The 20,763-nt window shown below is 45.0% G+C and overlaps 1 protein-coding gene across 1 annotated transcript in view; it reads right to left on the reverse strand.

The window, feature by feature from the left end:
* RHEB (Ras homolog, mTORC1 binding) overlaps positions 1-20,763 on the reverse strand; it is a 302,445-nt gene that overhangs the window by 153,163 nt on the left and 128,519 nt on the right. Inside the window, exon 4 of the mRNA XM_086941465.1 lies at positions 1,554-1,636. Coding sequence (XP_086797591.1) covers positions 1,554-1,636 — 83 coding nt within the window. The remainder of the gene's footprint in view (positions 1-1,553; positions 1,637-20,763) is intronic.

Below are 20,763 nucleotides of genomic sequence, written 5' to 3' on the forward strand. Positions count from 1 at the left end.
TTTGAGCTCAAGACCCTGCCGCATCGGGGATTGAACCTTGGTCCCGGATCTGACCTCTGCGTCCGGGTCTGCCTCCTCTAACCGGTGAGCCACACTTCTCCACTATATATAGATCCATAATTACATTGAAAGTATATAGATACATAAAGGGGGTAATTATATGTAGATTAAAGATATTGATGGAGGCACAGGATGAGAAAAAGGGTAGTGCATTGGATATGCTTTTCCAGGAGAAAAGTAACAGACACACAGATCCAAGTACATGGAAGGTACATAGATGCACAATAGAAGTATGTACATTTAGACCAAAAAGGATTTTTATTTATTTATTATTATTTTTTTCTCTCGGCAAAAATTATTTTACATGTTTATACAAAGTAATACACAAAGATCGGTACATATCTATAGTGAAAAAAATGGTTGTATACAGAGGGATATGCTGTAAATTTCTGTTTGCGTATGGTGCTTATGTGGGGAAGAGCCAAATATGGAGTAGTTTTCTGAAGATAAGGTGGTTGTCGTGGACCTTATGTTGGGGGGTAAAGAGTTCCATAGTTTGGTTGCTTGAACAGAGAAGGATGTGCCACCCATGGTTTTTTTCTTGTATGGTGGGATTTTGAGGCTAGATGCTCCTTTAGAGCGGAGGTTCCTTTGTTGAATGTGTTTGGGGAATTTATTCCTGATGAAGAGTGGTCTCATTCCATCCTATAGGGTTTGCATACTTGAAGCAATTCAACAAGTCACACCTGTGGGCAATTTTCTATCACCAATCCGGTGATAATGGACATACATTTTCACCACATGCTGAACAGTTAGCATATCTGTTAAGTCACCCACATTTGGATGATGTTACCCTCTATTTACTGGTGTCCACCCACTTTATAAACAAAGTGCCTCCATACTCTTTAATATGGTCACCCACTTTTTAATCCTTGAACTTACTCCAAAAAATTAGTTTGCACACTATTCGCCTTAGCTTGATCACCCTCTGAAAGACTTCAAATGACCTGCACTGTACGTCAAAAGGTTGACAGGTTTGCATTTACCACTGATAAGACTCCTTTTGCTAGGCCGTATTGAACAACCATCCATAGTTAGCTAATATACACTACACCCTTTCCTGAGATGAACACAATAGCACACACCCTTCGAGTCCTGCTTACTACTCCAATGTGAGTTAAACTACCTGTAAGTGGATCTCCTCTAGATTCGACATTATTTACCAATCTCCAATGCCTCAAAATCTTCAGCAAAGTTCTGGAAATAAACGCCCACATCTTATAAACTTCTTCTTTACATATAATTTATCTGCAGCACTGTATTATAACTATTTAACACAGGCACAAGCCTGTACATCAACTGAGGGATACACTGTTGTCAACAAAAGCTTTGGCTTTTCTCATTGATTTTTTGCAAAAGGATTTGGCTATAAAGGCCTGTGTAAAAACCATGTGTTATTTGTTCCTGCAGTGAGGGACGATGGACAGCCAACCAACAATTTCTAAATTTGCTCAAACTGAAGATGGAAAAAAGGAGAATAAAAGGAACCATACCTTTTGACTGATGTGACGGAATACACAAGGATGTAACCATTGATGTCTATAGAGTACGTCTGGGGGAAAATTGAATATTCATCCTGCAGAAAGAAATGGATTGAATTCATAATTCAGTTTTCAATGTAGCACTACATTTCACAAATGAAAAAGCTGCTCATCGTTTACACTTTTTCCATATTTGAGTATCTACTCTAGGTACTTTGCAGTCAACCTTTCAACATATTGATCCTCAGATAATTACAATTTCACCACTTTTTTGGATTAATGCCCATCACCATGTAATTCACCCATTATGGGCTTGCAAAAGCCTAGCGATAAATATCGCACAGTGCAGGACTCAAGAAAGATTAATGTTGTCCTGTGGTAAAGAATCCAGCTGTAATTTTGTTTCAAACTCCATGTGAGGCTGAGTGGTTTACTGACATCGATTTCTGTCAGGCCTTCTCTATACCCTTGCATGAGGACAGCATTCGTTTGAGGTTTTGTTGATACATACTTGCACAAAGCACTTAACCAACAGTCGCTTAACAAAATACAAACAGATTATATTGGGTGCAGAAAATGTGACTCTTAAGAGACGTGCTACTTCGAATCCTGCCACATTAGTTCCCCTCCCAGAGAAAAAAAAAATCGATGAGGGGAAAGTGGAGCATGATCTTCTCCATGTCACTGAACTTTGAACTAAGCCAAGACCAGATATACGAGATGAGCCACTAGTGGAATCTGATTACATACAGCTTGTGGATGGGTAATGTGTAAGAGACAGTATGCAGTCTGCACAGTCTCATGGGGTAGTCGAACGCTACTAGCTTCAGGTGCTGTTCTCTGCACAAGTGGCTGAACTGATAGCTCTTACTAGAGCTTGCTATGTCTCAGAACAGCCGACAGACTAAATTCATAGACAGCATGGCTGTGTTATCTTTCATGTTTTTGGACCGTTATGGTCAGAAAGAGGATTTATGACATCTGGGTCCCCCCACCCTCAACGGAGAACGTGTCATGAGATTACCTGATGCACTACAGCTGCCTACCCAAATTACCATTGTGATTTCTCCTGCAGCGATGATTATGTGACAGTGGACAACAGTTATGCTGATGAAATTGCTGGATACTGTGCTCATGGGTCACGGACATTCAATAGTGAATAAATGAAACTGAAGGTGAGACCATCTATAACCTTTTGTGGTCAACAACGGATACTTGGGAGGATTTGAAGGGAATGCATGAGGACGTCACAGAGGCAGAACAGCAGGGTTGGATTAGAGCCGGATATGTGAAGAGATGATGATGTATGCATTTCTGTATATAAACAGACAAATGTTGCCAGACAGCATGCTGGCCCCAATGGCAAGACATTTCCATGGACTGGCACATATTGGGAGGAATGTCATGGTAAGGTTGTTTAGACAACATTGGGTTAACCATGATTTAGATTGGTGACCGAAGAATCATGTCATGAACGGGTTGCGTGTCAACAGATAAATGTAGGTAATAACTCCAGGGTCACCGAGTAAAATGGGTAGATCCGGAGGGCCATTGAACAGAATGCAGATGGATATTAACAGACATGCAACGGATTGAGATATATCCTAGTGATTGTGCGCATCTTCTCGCGTTGGATGGAGGTCTACCTGACTAGGAGAAATGACAGTCTCACCGTATTTCTGAGGGAGTGGATACCTAGGCTTGGTTTCGTGACTTCGCCTGAGTCAGACGGAGGGACTCATTTGAATAATGAGGTCCTGAAAATGTTGTTTGCAGCGTTACAAGTGGAACAGAGATTAAAATGCAGTTATCGGTCACAGGCTTCTGGCATCGTGGAACAGGTGAATGGAACATTGAAAGCAAAAGTGGTCAAAGTGTGTTCATCAACATCTCTAAAGATGCCAGACGCTTTAGCTCTTGTGCTGATGAGTCTTCATAGTGTTCCTGAAAGACAAACCTGACTATTCCCACACAAGACTATGATTGGAAGAGCAATGAGACTGCCTGCAGTGCCCGCAAATTGGCTTGTGAACGTTACAGATGACATGGTTCTTGAAAACTGCAAGGGACTAGCTGATTGGGTCCCTTACGTGTCCCAAGTTGAAGCTGTTGCCTCCTCTTCACACCTGAAGAAGTCCTGGCAAGTGAGTCTTGTTGAAGAAACACATCCGGAAAACGTGCCTAGAAACTAGATTGTGAGGACCGCGCCAGGTCATCCTAGTGGTGAATAGTGCTGTTAAGTGTAGGGGCCTTCCCACCTGGATTCATGCGGCCCACAATCAGAGTGGAGCGTCCCCTTGACTATCTGACAGAACCTTTTCCAGAAGTGCAATCCACAACTGAGAGACAGCAAGTAGAGGGTGCAGAATGCGCAGTCTCAGCAAGGGCCTGTGACAGCACATTCTCATCCTGAGGGGGGTCTTGATGAACTCACAGTTGAGAATTCTTGGCCTGAACCCCTACCGTAGCCAGCCTCAGCCTCTGAAGGGCATAGTGTTGTGTCATGCAGAGTAAAGAGTGAGAACTGCTGGACGAGAAGGCATGAAAGAGAGGGATCAAGACTGCCTACAGAACGAGAATGGAGTACTGTCGCCGAGGATGCTGGCCTGAGTGACTGTGAAAGTGAAAAACCCGGACTCAGGAGATTTAAAAGAGCTAGAGTGCTATGTCGGAGAGACTCATCCCTTGAATAAACATTTTGCTGATAATTGTTGTGAAGGGGAAATCTGTGATTTGGGGAACAAGAGTGAGATCCCAGCTGAACCTCGGTGAACTTGAGCTGCAATCTGAAGGTAAAACTTGCACTCTCATTGAACGAAATGATTTGAAATACTGTTGATATAATTATTATCTTCAAAATAATAAAAAGGGACATTCTTTAAAAAAAATGAAGATTCCCTAGGCCAGAGGTAGTAGAAGAAGCAAAGGGATATAATTTAGAAAAAGACTGAGTAGGGCTAGGGAAGACTCACGAAGCCTTTGTAAATAAATACTTTGCTCACTGGTTGAACTTTGCTTTACCATTTGCACAAATTGAAACAACCAGAGAAGACCCATTTCTATTCAATGGTCTGATTGTAGAGAAGTGATGGAAACTAATAACACAAACTGATGAGAATATATAGATCAGTAGGGATGTTGTTGTAGTATTCATTGTTCACCTTGTAGAATTATCTTCATCTACATTTTCCACAGTAGCGGAGCAAGTCTAGTGTTACCCCCAAGACCCTTAGTCGATATGAGGTGCACACACTAGATTACAAAGCTTTGCAAGTAGATTCATCTAGGGGAGATTCTTCTTCAAATGCCTATTTTAAATTGGTTTAATGAATACGTTGACACTATGGATTCAGAGGACTTCTCTTTGTACGCAGTTACCGGCATCAGCTGCATAGGAAATTACCTACCACCATATTCCCCTTACGTATGGTGTAATGTGTAGCCTTCTGTTGAGTCTGTTTTCTGGAAAGGGATATTTCCACTATTCTTACTCTAATTATGAATTGGTACGTTCTGAAGTTCCTTTGTTCAAGTATATGAATCATCATCCTCATGCTAAGACAATGGATACAGTTAACCATTACCGTAGACCGAATTATAACTGGACACTGCTTATGCTCATAGAAACAAGTTGACCTATTTTTTAACCGAGGTTGAGAAGACATTTTTAGATCTATCAGAAGACAGAAAGATTGCCACAGATGTTAAGGAGAAAACAGGATGGGATAAGAGATAGAAGAGGAACGTCAAGCCTTAGGAGTTATGCCTGCACTACTTTTAGATTGGCTACATAAAGGGAAAGAAAACAAGTTACTTACCTGTAACTTCAGTTATCCAGTATTGGTATCTTTCATAGATTCACATGCCTGAATCATTCCCAGTCGCTGAGGCGGGAGTCCCACCGTAAATAAAATAGCAGTGCCAAAGGTAAATAGCAGTAGTAGGCCCTAAGGAAAAAGCCTGAGGACCAAATCTTAGTAGCCTATCTACATCATTATGCTAAAAGGACCAAAGTCTTTGTCCCAACCAATCAGCTAGCAGCACCCTCTAGAACCCGCTCTGCAGAGCCAGTTCTCCTCAGATTTTCGATAGCCCAAGTGGGAAATGAGTATCCTAAATAGAGAACTGACTCTCCGGGGAAGAGGGTGGGTGCATGTGAATCTCTGAAAGATACCAATACTGGATAACTGAAGTTACAGGTAAGTAACTTGTTTTCTTATCCAGTATTGGGGTATCTTTCATAGATTCCCATGCCTGAATCAGAATAGTAAGAAGTATGCCAGGTAGGAGTCGGTTGCGGATGGAGGGAGACTTGTACTGATAAACTCCCAGATACATAACTATTAATAAACAACAAGAGTAAGGCAACTGAACTTTTCATAAGTAAAACAGGATCAGAAATTTAAAAGAACATTTATAGAGTAGTAAAAACATGGATATCTAACGTCACGTACATCCATTTGTTAAAATCTAAACATGTATACACACACACATATATATATATATATATATATATATATATATATATATATATATATAGTTACCTTAAAATACATTATTTCGTTATATCAATATATTGAAACCTCTGTATAAAACAGGATCAGAAATTTAAAAGAACATTTATAGAGTAGTAAAAACATGGATATCTAACGTCACGTACATCCATTTGTTAAAATCTAAACATATATTGAAACCTCTGTATAAATACAAAAGTAAAGAACACAGGTTACCTGAAGCGGTTCTTGAAGGAATAGGTGTCGTAAGACAGCCTGACCAACTGCTGCATCCTCTTGACTCGTTGATTACAGGCAGTAATGTCTTGTGAACGTGTGGACATTCTTCCATGTCGCAGCACGGCAGATATTTTCCAGCGTCACTCCTGCAAACAACGCTCTAGACGCTGCCACAGCTCCTGTGGAGTGAGCCTTGACCTTTCTCAGTAGTGGTCTATTCGATTTGATATGGCAGAAATGGATTGCGGGAGCTATCCACATGGAAATTGTGGCTTTCGTGAAAGCCTCACCGAACGTGGTTTGACCGTAAGCCACAAATAATTTATCAGATTTCCTGAAGGTTTTGTCCTTTGCAGGTAGAATTTTAAACATCGTTTGATGTCCAAAGAATGTGGTGTTCTTTCCGCCTGTGTAGTAGGATTTGGAAAGAAAGCTCTCAACTTCACTGGTTCATTTAAATGGAACTGTGATGGTACTTTAGGCATGAATGTTGGATCCGTTTGAAGAGTGACCTAATCCTTAGAGAAATGCAGGAACGGTTCTTTACTAGTGAATGCCTGGATTTCTCCTATTCTTCTGGCAGACGTTAAGGCTAGAAGTAGGGCGACCTTCCATGTGAGATACTGGATGTCGGCTTTATGAATGGGTTCGAATGGATGTTTCAGAAGTTGTGAGAGAACAGTATTGAGTTCCCATTCTGGTGGAAGAGGCCTAACCGGAGGATAAGCTTGGAAAAGACCTCGCATGAACGGTTTGAATAAAGAGGATGAACATAGTGAGGGAATGTTGGCAACTTTCCTGAACCTGGATAGATCCGCTAGATGGACTTTTATGGATGAAAAAGAGAGACCAGAGCGAGCCAGATGCAGTAGATAAGTAAGAAATGTTTCTGCAGGAGCTTCTATTGGGTGTATACTATTAGAGTTACACCAAAAGCAAAATCTCTTCTTAAGACGATAAGTCTTCAAGGTGCTTTGCGCTCGTGATTTTAGTAAGATGTCACAGCAATCCTGTGGAATATGAAGGTCTTGAAATTCTAAGAAATCAGGAGCCATGAGCGTAATTTTAGAGACTGAGGATCTGGATGAAGTATCTGTCCCATGTCGGCAACAGCATTGTTGGAGTTGGACGGTCCTGGGATAGCAACAGAAGTTCTAGGAACAAGTACGGGCGCGGCCACCGGGGAGCAATCAGGATGAGACTGCAGCCCTCCAATTTCATCTTGCGCAACACCCTTGGTATCAACGGGATCGGGGGAAAAGCGTAATCACAAATTCCTGACCATTGCATGGACAGGGCATTCCCTTGTGACCCCTGTTGAGGGCATCTGCTGGCGTAATACCGGCATTTCTTGTTTTGCTTTGTTGCAAACAAATCCAAAGGCAGTTTGCCCCAAGCCTGGAAAACTCTGTTCACTTGAATGTGTCCTAATTCCCATTTGTGGCAGTCTGATAGTTATGTTGTGAAGTGTTAGCCATTCCCATAACTCCTGAGCTTCCTTTGACAACGTTGCCGACCTTGTTCCTCCTTGTTTGTTTACGTAGAACATGCTGATGGTGTTGTCGTGCTTTAACGTTAAAAACAGAGACAATTGCCACAGGCACGCGATGCAACAAAACCAGCATGAGCACCTACACACTCACTCTCGTTAATTTGGCATTACTAGTTCTGTCTGAATACAAAAAGGCAAAGCAGCCCTAAGTGTCAACAGTAATCACCCTCATACTCACAGAGATGCTCTGACCCCCAGTGAGATCGAATTCTATCATGATGCAAAATCCATCGTCTAGTATACAAGCCTAAATACGTGGACGTTTTTACAAACATGCGAGGGAACTAATAGCATGTGAGTCTTTACGACTATTGTGCTAGAATTCGATCTCACTGGGGGTCAGAGCATCTCCGTGAGTATGAGGGTGATTACTGTGGCAATTGTCTGTTTTTAACGTTAAAGCATGGTACACCACAGAAATTTTAGTTTGGTGTATTTTTCTTTTTAGAGCGGTGCCTCCTTTATCCTGAGCTGTTGCCAGTTTGGGTGAGGTTTTCTCCTTCATACTAATAAGGTAAGATGGAGTTTTGCCCCATTGATTGGGTGTGTGTGTGTGATGGTTTAATATTTTCTTACCACATATAATTAGAGAACTATTAAGTTATTATTTTTCAAGATTCATTTTCGTTTTGTGCTATTTTATTTTTCAGAACACTGTTGGTCCTACGAGGAATTCTGGATTGTGAGAAGTCATACTCACACTATATCCTTTTTGTAATTTTGTAAATGGCAGTATCTGTATTATCTTTAGCGGTCCTTATGAAAGCACATGGCTTAACCTTTTGCCGTTGAGTGCTGAAACATGTTGACCACTTCTGTTGATGACAGCTATTTGTTAAAACTGGTCCTTGAGTCGTGTTTTTAACCCTTGATCATGACTGACACTAATAAAATTCACAGTCTGTTAACGCATCAATTTTATACTTTTGCACTTCACATTTTGCACTGCACTTAATAACTTGTTCCCACATATTCTATCTTGCTCATCTTGGTAACTATACCTTTTGACACTCGAGAGCTCTGATATACATAGAGCTGCAATGTCATTTTATACAAAAGGATACTCAAATGATGAAGCTTATCACCAGGCTTGGTGAATGATGGGAATCCACACACAAAATCTTATGTTACATTTTTGAGTCTTGTTAAGAACTCTATGTCAGGACCGGAGGCTTCAGATTATGCTATATCTTCCTTCGCTTTATTAACATAAAGACTCCACAGCAGCTTAGGAAAAGATATATAATAGTAACCAAATGCTTTAAACATAAAGCATTGACGGAACGTTCAACAAATCAAAACAACAACTCCCAAGAGTCTCTTTGTATAATAATAGTCCATAGTCCTTCCACTCTGTCCATCACCGCTATAAATCCGGCCTTCTCATCCTCTTCCTCCTCTTTCTTCGCTGCTCCCGCAGCCAGATAAGTGCTTTTCATGTTTTTTCCTTTCGGTGTTTGCTGATTGTATTGTGTGTACGATCGTTGGGGGACTCACTACATGGTTTATTCCCTTACAGAGTCCCCGGTCGCGGGAACGCTCTTTCGTTCCTACGCGATCTTTCTTTTCCCACTTGTGTGCGGTGCGTAAGTAAGCCGCCAGGGGGCGCCCCGACGTCTCGCCGACCCTTCGGCGCGCCTCCGCAGTGCCAGGAGCCGCGCCGGAGCCAACCCTCGCGTACCCCTCTGACACCTGGTGCTCCGGGTCTGTACTTCCCTGCTCCCGACGCCCCGTGGGGGTCTGTATTGCGGCTCTGACCGCGTGAAACACCTTCGGGTGAACTTTGTGCACCTCTTTGATTGAAGTGTGGCTTAGCGCGCTTGAGGGGTGCGGAGACCCGGTTCCGGCGAGGAGGGTCTGCGCGCTTGGGGGTTGGTGCAGCCCACCTGCCACGTCGGTTGGCCAAAAACGTGATCGCAGCCAGTTGGCCTGCCCATATCTGAGATCTATCTCGACTGCCGCCCTACAGGGTGCCCCGGATTTGCCCTTGTGGTCCAGGATGGAAGGGGAATACGAGGAGGAACCCTACTCCTATCTGCAGGACGACGAATTTTACCAGGCGGTGGACAATTCGATTTACCGCTGCGTGACGGAGGTGGTAGGCCCCATGGAGGACCGCCTTTCCGCCCGCATCGTGGAAGAGTGCGCGAAGCTGGCATCAGCGCATGTGCCTCCGTCCCCCGATCTCCCGGGGACGTCCGGCGGGTTGCCACCCGCTCCGAAGAGGCCTTGTAAGGAGGGGCCATCATCAGAGGCCCAAGGAGTGGACAAGGGCGCGTTTGAGCGTCTTCGAGACGCCTTCCTGGCGAAGGCAACGGCGGTGCCCCCTGCTCCCTTGGTGGACCCTGGTGCTTCGGGGGACGTGTCGACGGCCCCCGCTTCTCCGGTGTACGACTCTCCGGATACCGATGACGACGGGGAGTCGACCCGATCTTGGCTTCCGGCGTCCTCTGCCAAGGAGATGCCACGAGATGAGTCGGGCATGCTCGACCCGGACGAGATCGTCCATCCCCGCTCCGCGGCTTGGACACCGGGAGAGACTGTGGCGAAATTTGTAGCGGGCAGGCTGCGCAAGCCCCTGGAAAAGGAGGCGAGAGGTTGCCTGCGTGGGGAGTGCCCTAGGCCGACTTTGGAAGGCAAGGTGGCCATGACCCCGGAGTTGGATGCCAAGATGGCCACCTTCCAGGCGAAATTTATGAAGGACCCCAGGAAAGGCATCGATCGGTCCTGGCGGGCCTGCCAGGATAAATTGCTGGATGCGGTTGGGCCCGCCACAAAGATCCTCGATATGGCGGAGGAGGCTAAGGCGAATGGCACCGTCATTTCTCCGGAGGTGCTTTCGAATTGGGCCCAGAGGGTGATAGTGTTCTTGGGCAACGCCAACTGCGCCCTATCTACGGAGAGGCGGCGTTCGCTCCTGATTAAATTGGACCCGAAGTTGGGAGACCTGGCCTCGTCGGAGGCAGGTGCTGTGGCCCAGGGAGGCCTCTTTGGCGAACCCTTCATCAGGGAGCTGGGCAAGCTCGTGAACACGTTCACGTCGCTGGATAAGGCCCAGTCCAGCATTAAGAGGGTGTTTCACCAACGTTTCTCCGGAGGGGCCGGTCGCGGTAGGGGCCGCGCGATCGGCCGTGGCCAGCAGACCAACAATAAAGGACAAGGCTCCGGGAGAGGCCAGTACCAGACCTCTGCGAACTTTAACAACTTCTACCCCACCAGAGGGCAGCGCTTCGGCGGCAGAGGGTTCAAGAAGAACTCCGGACAAGGAAATGCCCCCGGTAAGTGTCCTTTGTTTGGATCAAGTTCCGATTGGGGGGCGGCTGGCAACCTGTTACGAGGAGTGGGAGTTGCTCACTGCCGACGCTTGGGTCTTACAAACTGTACGTGGGTTCCACATAGAGTTTTACGACCAGCCCACACAAGCGGAGTCCGACGCGCGGTTGATAGACGGGGAGGTCTCGGACTTGCTACGCAAAGGGGCCATCCGTCTATCAACGCGCCACCCACACGGGTTCCTCAGCAACGTGTTTTTGGTGGACAAGACAGATGGGGGCAAGAGACCTGTGATCAATCTCAAGGAATTCAATGGGTGGTTGGTCTATCGACATTTCAAAATGAAGGGTATCCACCTCCTTCGAGACGTACTCCTCCCTCGGGATTGGATGGTGAGACTGGATCTCAAGGATGCCTACTTGGTCGTCCCCATCCATCCCCCTCATCGTCGTTTCCTTCAATTCCTATGGGACGGCAAGGTGTTCGAGTTCACCGCACTGCCGTTCGGTCTGTCGTCGGCCCCATGGTGCTTCACAAAGGTTCTCCACCCGGTAGTGGAGTTTCTCAGAAGTCAGGGGGTCCGTATGTTAGTGTACTTAGACGACATCCTCCTCATGGGGCAGTGCCCGGAGGTGTTGGCGGGCCAGCTGCGACAAGCTGTCCATCTGCTTCAGAGACTGGGGTTCGTGATCAACGGCTCCAAGTCGGTTTTGGTTCCCACTCAGAAGATCGTTTTCTTAGGTTTCGTGGTGGACTCGGTGCAGGCGGTCTTGAGCCTGCCGGGTTGGAAGGTCGCAAAAATTCGACACCTGCTTCGGCAGACAATCGCGAGGGATCGCACGTCCCTGCGCCATATCGCCAAGGTGGTAGGACTTCTCTCGTCCTCCATCCAGGCGATTTTCCCGGGCCCTCTGTATTACAGTGAAAGGGTAGAGAGGCCTTCAAGGGATTTGATTCAAAAAAGAGATCAGTTGTTCAATTTACTTTTAGGATAAAGTTAAATAACCTAATGTATAAATCATGTAGTTAAATACACACAATCAATTTATAAAACACATAAAAACATATAAACATATAAACAACAAAACACAAGGGTGTATCAAAAAAGAGCTTTATCAAAAAGTTCATTGAGTCAGCAATAAATCAAAGAAGCAGGTAAGGAGATGCTGATATGAATAGCCTAGTAGCAAATAATCAATAATACAGCAAAACCTAGAAAAAACATCTATCTCAGAAAACAAAGTGAATCAAACACTGTAGAGATAAGATGAAGGTCGACGTTTCGGTCTCTCTACAACACAATTATCGAGACCATCTTCAGGACTGTTGTCATTAAAACACTGCTGTAAGCTGTGCTGTAATCCAAATCGAATGAGATACCACAATGTTGGTCTCAAGGCAAAGTTTGGCGTTGGAAACCTGGACGAGATTCCTATGTAGAGAACACAATCGTCCCGTAGGTGAAGGCGCCACGGATACACTGGTAGATAGGTATTGGATGGTGAATGGCTCAAACAATGAAGGATGCTTAAACAATCTCTATGGTATGGAACTTGGGGACCAAGGAGCCTTTTTAGCATAGAGTATTTGTGTCCACAGATATGGGATCTTGTGAGCTGGTACAGTTATCCAAATGGTGGTTACTGGGCGCTTGACAGCTTCGGTTCTATATTTACTGGGATATAGAAGTCGGGTCAAAATCAATTTGACTGGAAACACGGGGAAACTCGGAGTGTTTCCAGTCAAATTGATTTTGACCCGACTTCTATATCCCAGTAAATATAGAACCGAAGCTGTCAAGCGCCCAGTAACCACCATTTGGATAACTGTACCAGCTCACAAGATCCCATATCTGTGGACACAAATATTCTATGCTAAAAAGGCTCCTTGGTCCCCAAGTTCCATACCATAGAGATTGTTTAAGCATCCTTCATTGTTTGAGCCATTCACCATCCAATACCTATCTACCAGTGTATCCGTGGCGCCTTCACCTACGGGACGATTGTGTTCTCTACATAGGAATCTCGTCCAGGTTTCCAACGCCAAACTTTGCCTTGAGACCAACATTGTGGTATCTCATTCGATTTGGATTACAGCACAGCTTACAGCAGTGTTTTAATGACAACAGTCCTGAAGATGGTCTCGATAATTGTGTTGTAGAGAGACCGAAACGTCGACCTTCATCTTATCTCTACAGTGTTTGATTCACTTTGTTTTCTGAGATAGATGTTTTTTCTAGGTTTTGCTGTATTATTGATTATTTGCTACTAGGCTATTCATATCAGCATCTCCTTACCTGCTTCTTTGATTTATTGCTGACTCAATGAACTTTTTGATAAAGCTCTTTTTTGATACACCCTTGTGTTTTGTTGTTTATATGTTTATATGTTTTTATGTGTTTTATAAATTGATTGTGTGTATTTAACTACATGATTTATACATTAGGTTATTTAACTTTATCCTAAAAGTAAATTGAACAACTGATCTCTTTTTTGAATCAAATCCCTTGAAGGCCTCTCTACCCTTTCACTTAACTACCCAAGCCCTCAAGGGTGTAACTGGGTTTCTCACTTTCTGTGAACCTCTGTATTACAGGGCTCTCCAACGCTTGAAGGCGCAGCACCTGCGTCGTGGGATGTGTTATGATCAGTGGGTCCCCCTCACGAACGAAGTGAAGGAGGAGATGTCCTGGTGGCTGTCTCACATGGAGGCATGGAATGGTCGGGCGATCTTCGGTTCGGCCCCGGACCTGATCATAGAGTCCGACGCCAGCAGGTCGGGCTGGGGCGCCCGGTGCGGGGATTTTTCCACCGGCGGCGCCTGGTCTTCAGAAGAACAACGGTTGCATATCAATTGTTTGGAGCTCCTGGCGGGCTCCTTCGCAGTTCGTTGTTGGACCAAGGATTCGGTCAGGGCCTGTGTCCTGTTGCGGATGGACAATATTTCGGCGGTTCGTTATGTGAACCATCTAGGGGGTCCTCGTTCCCGCGCCTTGGCGGATCTGGCGAAGGACTTCTGGGACTATTGCCTGTCACGCCACATTGCGGTGACGGCGGAATATCTACCGGGTCAGTCCAACCAAGTTGCGGATTGGCACTCCGGACACCTCAGGGACGCCAGCCAGTGGAAACTGGATCCGGAGGTCTTCCGGTGGCTACAAACTCTCTGGGGTCCCTTTTCAGTGGACCTGTTTGCGTCCCGTCTCGACCACCAGCTGCCGCGTTTTTTCAGCTGGAGGCCGGACCCTCTGGCGGAGGCCACGGACGCCTTTCTGCAGGATTGGAGTCGGGAACAACCGTTTGCGTTTCCCCCGTTCTCCATGATCATGAGGGCGGCGGCCCAAATTCGCCGCCAGGGAGCGGAGTTGGTGTTGGTTACACCGCTCTGGAGGTCTCAAGTGTGGTTTCCGGTTCTTCTGGAACTTTCTTGGGATTTTCCAATCCTACTCCCCCTGTTTTCTCTGCTCCTGAAAAATCCGGATCGGGAACCGCATCCTCTCATCACGCAGAGCTCTCTTCGCCTCGTGGCGTGGAGGCTCTCAGGAGACGCTGGTCGCTCCCAGGCCTTTCGGGGTCTGCTGAGCACTTGCTCTCCAAAGCATGGGCCGATAGTACGACGAAGCGCTACAGATCCGCTTGGCTTAAGTGGATGCGTTGGTGTCTACGAAGGGGTTTGGATCCCTTGGTCGCCTGCCTCGTTCCCGTGCTGAATTTCCTGGCTCACCTAGCCGACAAGGGCTTGGCCTATAGAACGATCAATGCTATTCGATCGGCGATTTCGGCGGGCCATAATAACATCGATGGCCACCCAGTAGGGGAACATCCTTTTGTTTGTCGGCTTCTGCGGGCTATTCGCCTCGCGTTGCCTCCTGAACCCAGGTACTCCGTCCTTTGGGACGTCAATTTGGTTCTGAACTTGTTCTTGTCCTGGCCGGCTAATTCATATCTGTCTCTCAAAGAACTGTCGGCGAAGTTGGCCATGTTGTTATGTTTGGTTTCTTGTAGACGCGTCTCTGATGTGCGCGCGCTGGATGTCTCTGCACGCATTTTTTCCCCGGATGGGGTTACTTTTACCGTGGGCCGACGCACTAAAACGTCGTTGCGGTCCATTTCGTATCCAGCTTTTCTTGACACTCCTAAGTTATGTGTTGTGCAATGCCTCAAAGCGTATGAGGATCTGACCTTGGATTTGCGCCCTCCAGGCGAGCGCCAGTTGTTGATTGCCCTGCGAAAGCCACACAAAGCTGTCTCCTCTCCCACTATTGCTCGGTGGGTGCGATGGGTCATGCAAGAAGCGGGCATCAATACTTCTCTTTTTGGAGCACACTCCGCCAGGGGGGCCATGGCCTCTAAGGCATTCTCAGTGGGTGCGCGTTTGGAGGATCTAATGCGAGCGGCGGATTGGTCCTCGGATTCCACCTTTAAGAGGTTTTATTTCAAGCCGGTGGTGGATTTGGCCCAGTTGGTGGTAAGTAAGCTTTGAACTAGCATAATCTGAAGCCTCCGGTCCTGACATAGAATCGAAATTTGCCTAGCTTACGTAACGGTAAGTTTCAATTCTATTAAGGACACGGAGGCGAGGATTATCCCACCCAGGCTACAGTGGTGTCTCTACCCACCCGTATGGCAGTAAGTAAAGCGTTTTCCTTTACATTGTCGGTACTGTATAAGTCACTGAATGCTCCTCGCCTTATTGTCGCATTCCTGGACCCTCTCGCTGATGCTGTCTCTTTTTCGACAGGCAACGAGGGTGCTAAACAGGATCAATGAGGCTCAGGCGTGATCTGCGCGAAGAAAGAGGAGGAAGAGGATGAGAAGGCCGGATTTATAGCGCTGATGGACAGAGTGGAAGGACTATGGACTATTATTATACAAAGAGACTCTTGGGAGTTGTTGTTTTGATTTGTTGAACGTTCCGTCAATGCTTTATGTTTAAAGCATTTGGTTACTATTATATATCTTTTCCTAAGCTGCTGTGGAGTCTTTATTTTAATAAAGCGAAGGAAGATATAGCATAATCCTTGCCTCCATGTCCTTAATAGAATTGAAACTTACCGTTACGTAAGCTAGGCAAATTTCGATTCTTCTTTTGTACTCTTATCATATAGACGCTGGTATATATTTTGTGTTTACATGACAATACAAAAACCCTGTTTTTTGAGGAACCTGTTGAGGTTGCGAAGGTCCAGAATTGGTAGCCGTTCTCCTGATTTCTTTTTGAAGAGGAAAAAAACGGGAGTAGACACCTGTCCGTTTCTGAAAAACTGGGACCTTCTCTATAGCGTTCTTGAGGAACATTGAATAAGCTTCCTTGAACAATAAGTGAAGACGAGGGTGAGGGGGTCCCTTGGGCGGAGTCGTTGGTGGCTTGGTGACAAATTCTAGGGTGTGCCCATGCTTTACGAGGTCTAGCACCCAGCGGTCGGATGTCATTTTTTGCCACTGATTTAGGAAAAAATAAATGTTTGCGCCCAGAGGGAGGGAAGGAAATGTGATTAACGCCCGGCTGAACTCACTTGTTTCTTCTTCATACTCTTGATGCCCTCAGTCCATATGTAATCTATTATTGTAATTGCTCTGGTAACTTTCCTAGCCTCCTCTTTGAAATAGTGGAGGAAACAATCAGTTTGTTCCACAGTCACTGGAAGCTGAAACCTAGTAGCAGCTCGCTGCATGAGGTTATGAAATCCACCTATATCTTCTGGAGGTGACTGATGGTTGTAGAGTTGGTGGAGACGGCATGGAAATAATATACGAATCCCACGGATCCAAGTGAGGATTCTCTGGCAGTTCGCCTTCAACTTTTTCATCCGAAGAAGTGTCGGGAATTTGAGCAGTCGGAACAGGCTGGTGCTGTTGAGGAGGTTTTGTAATTGGAGACATTGGTGCCGGAACCTCCGGCTGATGTATAAGATCTGGAACTACCACAGGCTGGGGTGGTGGAACGACTTGCTGTGGTGGAAAGCGCTGCCTATAATCATATAAGAGGGCCTGCAAGTCCTGAATGAGGGTAGGAAGCAGATGGCTGGACTCTGAAATCCGAGAATGCCTCTGGAATCCTGTGTGGTGAAGAACAACAATGTCCTCCTGGTAGTAGTGTTCCGTGTAGTCTTCATCTTCCTCGTCTTCTTGAAATTTAATGTTCAGTTCTGAAGGATGACGAGCTATTCCAAAAGCTCCTTCATCGTCATCTAGATCATAGTCATCATCCTCCTCTTGGGCATATGTGTTTAGGAGGAGAGATGGAGAAAGTGGTGATATATACGAACACTCTTGCCTCTGGAAAGATTTAAGCTGGAAACTTTTCGAAGAAATAGGCATTGAAAAAGTTTGCACCGTCACCAAAGACTTAGTAGAAGCAGGTTCCACTCCTGTAGATAGTATGGTCGTTGACGGGGGCAAAGAAGATAGATTCACCGTCGATACACTCTTCCTTTTAGTCATCTTCGACGGGATCATAGTCCACGAGGCAGACGTCGACGGAAGAATCGTCGACGGGACCATCGTCAACGGGCTCGACATCAACGGGGCAACCGTCAACAGACTTGACTTCTTCATCGACGGGGCACTCGTAGATGGCACAGAAGATGTCTTTGTCGAAAGCTTAGTCTACGGTACCTTCGCCGACGAGTGTTTAGACAGCTTTGTCGATGAGGCTTTCGTCAACGGATCATCGACAACAGCTTTTTTAGTCACTATGGAAATCCTCGTCGACAGGATAGGAAAACTAATAGAAGTAGTAGAAATTGTCGCCGTCGACGAAGGAGCTGAGGATGTGACAGAGATAGTCGACAAAGGTAAAGCTGAAGAGACAGAACAGCTTTTACTCACGGTTTTGATTAATTGCTTTTTAGAGTCCTTGAGAGCTGAAGCTTCTGTAGACTGAATAGGCCCAGAGGATTGAGATGGACCAGAAGCGGAGTGTGAGGATTTGAGATGTTTTCTCCCCTCAAATCGACAAACTGTCCTGAGATATTGCTCTCTTGATGGTGGTTGAAGCTCTATCATCATCTTCAGTTGAAGAAGATTTGAGCCATAACAGGCCTCTAGCCTCCCTATCCCTTAAAGTTTTTGAAGGGAAGGTTCGGCAGATCTTACAATCTTTAGCCTCATGCTTGGGGTAGAGGCAATAAATACAGTCCTTCTGTTGATCATCAACATGGTCTCTTCTTGTCGCATGTTCTGCAAGGTTTGAACAAGGCCTTCTAGTCACACATGTAGGAAAAACTGAGTAGCACTCAGGGAGACTCCCTTCTACACGACGTGCGGTGAAAATCTGAAAACTGGCTCTGCAGAGAGGGTTCTAGAGGGTGCTGCTAGCTGATTGGTTGGGACAAAGACTTTGGTCTTTTTAGCATAATGATGTAGATAGGCTACTAAGATTTGGGCCTCAGGCCTTTTCCTATGGGCCTACTACTGTTATTTACCTTTGGCACTGCTATTTTATTTACGGTGGGACTCCAGCCTCGGCGACGGGGAAGAATTCAGGCATGTGAATCTATGAAAGATAACCCAATACTGGATAACTTGTGAGTTGAGATAAATCGTAGCACACGACAGCAGGAAAAGGAGGTTATAATCACAATGAGATTGCATCCTCTGTAGGAAAACAGTTTTTTTTTGTTGCCCTCACCTACTAGTAGTGGCAGGCTTTATCGCTGGGCATGCTACATCATTCTTGTGCAGACTAACACCTGGGATGGAGCATAGGGGTTAAAGAAAAAGACAAACAAACATTTGAGGGGAATTCACTAAGCACAAAAAATTATAAAAACAACCGCAATGACATCTCTGATTTCTCTTTATTCTTGGGCCCACTGGGTAGGATGAAAACGAATTATCTAGTGATGAATCAATACCCCATCATAATATCATCTGCTCTCTGTCGACACGTCTTGGCCTGTCTTTGCGCCCCTCTGGGTCAATCGGCCTTCCTCAGGACTAAGATACCTCACTTACACCTATCAACACCCTGCTATTAGGAGAGTACCAAGTGAGTGCGTACAATGGAGGGCAGCGAGCGGCGACTAGAAACAGCATCAGTCCCTTGACGACTGACTACAGGGAGATGCTCCCACTCTTACCCTGGTTCCAGAGAATAAAAGTATGTACTAGGGAAACCCGCGAGTATGAAACTGAGGAGTGACAAATAGGGTCACCACACTAACACCAATACAGGCACTTTATACTTTCTGAATAACAGGGCGTGGATAGTTCGAGGCGAGGGATCTTAGTCTTAAGGAAGGCTGATAAACCCAGAGAGGCGAACATGACAACACAGAGCAGATGATAGTATACTAATATCCCTAGATAATTGGTTTTAATCCTACAAAAATCAATCATTCTTTCTGGAGCAAGATTTAGCTTCTGCCAAATTTGGTATCATTACGTTCAGTGGTTCGGTCTGTTGACGTTTTCAAAAACTACAATCTCCCCACAGACATTGCACGGGGAAAAATTATTTCGGGCCCACCTTTTTTTGCAGGCCCACTTGACGAATTACCCCAAAACTTTTCACACGTCTCCTAAAGTGAGTGGCAAACTACTTCTGAAAATTTCAAGAAGATTAACCATATTTTAAACAAACTAAATAACTGAAATTCACCATTTATAATTATCTCAAGTAACTGTACCGTGAACTCTTAAGTAACTAACTTGTGCCCCTGCTGTATGGTGTTATCAATTATGTATTTTCAGATGTTACCGTAACGTTTCAAATGTTGTCAGAACATGTCATATTTGAAGCAACATCTGAGGTTTTTAGCAGTGCCCAAATAACTATAATTGGTGAATCTCAGTGGTTTTCTTTGTTTAAAATAGTGTTTTAACTGACATTTTCACATAACCAGAATATTCCTTTAACCAAAGTTTTTTTTTCATTGAATTTCTATGGTTTTATTTAATGTAAAGTAACATATTAATGCAATTTGAACTAGAATGTCAATTTAAATTTTGGTTTTCTCAGAGAATTGCAATCTCAATGAAGGTTAAGCACTGGGAAGAGAAAGAAAGTGGTAATACTCAGATTACTTACCAGTTCTCTTCATTACCCAGTACTACAATTCCTTGTCAGTCTTTCTTTCGCAACTTACTCTCTTTGGAGTGGTGTGCGTTGATTTATAATTGCATGTTAAATTTACAGATTTTCTTTTAGCAATCAGTGTTAATTATACCACAATTCAGGGAAGTGATTTACCATTCCCCCCCCCCCGAGGAGGAGTATCAGGCTCTGGCCAAAATAAGTATTCTGGCGATAACAGTGCTTTCTTTTAAGCTGGAAAAAAATAAACGGCAGTCAGCTGCTCTGTAATGGGCCATCACAACCATGTTTTGTCATTTATCCTAGCTAGGAGTATGTGTCAAAAGGGAGGGACTCCCAAGTTCTTGAAAACCCCAACTTCTAATAATCACACCTTGGATACTTATACTATTTTGGTCAGGCAGGCCTTACTAATGCGTATGTTTGGCAAACATGTATTTGAGTACATTTTTAAAACGATAACAGAACTTAATTGCAATTTAAAAAAAAGTCTAGACATATTTAAATATTGCCAATTTAATAGGAAGATTGTGAAAAATCCCTAGGGGGCCCAATGATTCATTTTTTTCACAGGAGTAAGGAGGGGGCACTCAGCATGAAAAGGTTTAGAGACCATTCATTGGCT

The sequence above is a fragment of the Lissotriton vulgaris genome, chromosome 10 (assembly GCF_964263255.1).
Source record: "Lissotriton vulgaris chromosome 10, aLisVul1.2, whole genome shotgun sequence".
In the NCBI taxonomy this organism is placed as follows: Eukaryota; Metazoa; Chordata; class Amphibia; order Caudata; family Salamandridae; genus Lissotriton; species Lissotriton vulgaris.